Below are 2,085 nucleotides of genomic sequence, written 5' to 3' on the forward strand. Positions count from 1 at the left end.
GGCGTGGCGCGCCCCCCCGGCGCCCGCCAGGACCTGCCAGTGACACCAGTGAGGCGCTCGGCGGGATCCCCCCGCGCGGTGCCGGGGCTGTCGCACAGCCCTGCCTGCCCTGAGCGCCGCCACCGCGCCGCCGCAGCTCTTCGTTAGCAGGCAAGACTAAATGATGAGCAGAGGCTGAGGTTTGCAGGGCCCTAATCCCTTTCCCTTGTGTCTCTTTCATCTCCAGTCAAACCAGGAGAGTTGTAATAGACCTTCTTACTAAATTAAATGTAGAGGCTGCTCCTCCAAGGCACGTTTCAGTTCAACCGTAGTGTTTGATTTCCCAGCCACAGCAATATGGTGCCTCCAGGGAAAAAGCCAGCTGGGGAAACTTCCAATTCCAATAAAAAGTGTAAGCGCTATTTCAATGAGCACTGGAAGGAAGAATTTACTTGGCTGGAGTTTGACTATGAGAGGAAACTCATGTTTTGCATAGAGTGTCGGCAGGCGCTGGTGAAGAACAAGCACGGTAAAGCGGAGAACGCCTTTACCGTGGGCACGGACAACTTCCAGCGCCATGCCCTGCTGCGGCACGTCACCTCCGGCGCGCACCGCCAGGCGCTGGCGGTGAACCGGGAGCAGCTGGCATTCGAGACCCACGTCCACGGCCACCCGGAGCTGCGCTCGGTCATCAAGGTGGAGGTGAACCCGGCGAAGGTGGCCATCCTCACCACCGTCTACTGGATGGCGAAGGAGGAGATCCCGGACGAGAAGTGCTCCTCCTTGCTTGACTTCCAGAAGTTCAACCTGTGCCAGGCGCTGCTGGCCTCCGAGCACAGCGAGTACTACCACCCCAGCAGCGTCAGGGAGATGCAGGTGTGTATGCAAAATTCATCCTTCCCAGCACCACCTTGAGCATCGCCAGCGCCTGCTTGGCTTTGTCTCAGGTGCTGTGTGAGCGACCGGGAGCCTTAAGCACGAGCTCCCATCCCAAGAGCCCCGGTGAAACGCAGCGGCGTGGGTGCGTGCTCTGCCTCACCGGGGCCAGAGTCGTCTTCGCAGCGGGGATCGCCGGGTCCTCCCGGGAGCACGAGCCCGGCAGAGCCGGGGCTGGGTGCCACGGGGACAGGCAGGCAGGCAGGGAGCTGGTGTCCCTGACGCGCAGGCAGAGCCGGGGCTGGGGCCGTTGGCTGCTCAGGAGCACCGACACTGCTGATGGGCAGTCCTCCGTCCCTGTCCTTGGGCAGGTAAATGCCCCCCGTGGCACCAGGGCACGTCCATGATGTGCTTGGGACCACGAGCCCGCTCCGCACAACCGGGCTGTGCCGGGGCTCGCACTAGTCCCACGGAGGAGCCGGTGGAGCCAGGCGATGCACCCGTTCTCCAGGAGTTCCAGTCCAGACTGAAGGTTCCTCCCATTAAACATCAACGTGGCACTTTCTCGGTGTCGATTTGGCAGACCAGGAGAAGGCGATGGACTCCATCGAAGGAGCCTTGGGCTCGTGGTCACGCGTGTGTTTCCAGACACGCAGGGAGACCGGGAGCATCTCCCGTCTGAGCCTGCCGGGCTGCTTGGAGGATAAAAGCTCAGGAGTTCAATTAGCACACGAGCACTGTGGGTTTTTCCTCTTTTGCCCTAAACTGAGTGATCAGAAAGATCAAGTAGCCGGAGAGTTTAGAAAGGATTTTCTTAATTTTACAAATGCTTCATGCCTGTTAAAATCAAATTAAATTTTTAGTGAGTCTTGGCCGTTTGCCAGGCTTTTTAGATCTCTAAAGAGCCTTATTTTGCTGCAGATAGACTAAATCCGCTAATTAGATTTCTCAGCCCGAAGTGCTACTTACAGCGTTCACACACACCGAGGAAGTTTTCCCTTCAAACCGGGGCGTTTGCCTGAAATGGGGAAAACGGAGTAAAGAAGAAAAAGGTGCCAGGCAGTGTCGGTGCTGCTCCTGCCCGTGCGTGGCCGCTAAAGCACGGGAGCAATTGCCGAAGTTTGAACCAAGGCAGCGGGTTGTCGGCATCTTGCCTCGTGCCCGGCACGGGCAGGGTCCAGGGGGACGGGGGCTCGGTGCTGCCCCGGCAGTGTTCGGTCCTGCTGAGGC

General features: G+C 59.0%; 1 protein-coding gene across 1 annotated transcript in view; it reads left to right on the forward strand.

Annotated features, from left to right (window-relative positions):
* The window catches only part of LOC104294784 (zinc finger protein 862), a 58,525-nt gene that overhangs the window by 54,644 nt on the left and 1,796 nt on the right, over positions 1-2,085 (forward strand). Inside the window, exon 7 of the mRNA XM_009894434.1 lies at positions 350-859. Within this exon, the coding sequence (XP_009892736.1) occupies positions 350-859 (510 nt within the window). The remainder of the gene's footprint in view (positions 1-349; positions 860-2,085) is intronic.

The sequence above is a fragment of the Charadrius vociferus genome, unplaced genomic scaffold (assembly GCF_000708025.1).
Source record: "Charadrius vociferus isolate BGI_N301 unplaced genomic scaffold, ASM70802v2 scaffold1551, whole genome shotgun sequence".
NCBI classification, from domain to species: Eukaryota; Metazoa; Chordata; class Aves; order Charadriiformes; family Charadriidae; genus Charadrius; species Charadrius vociferus.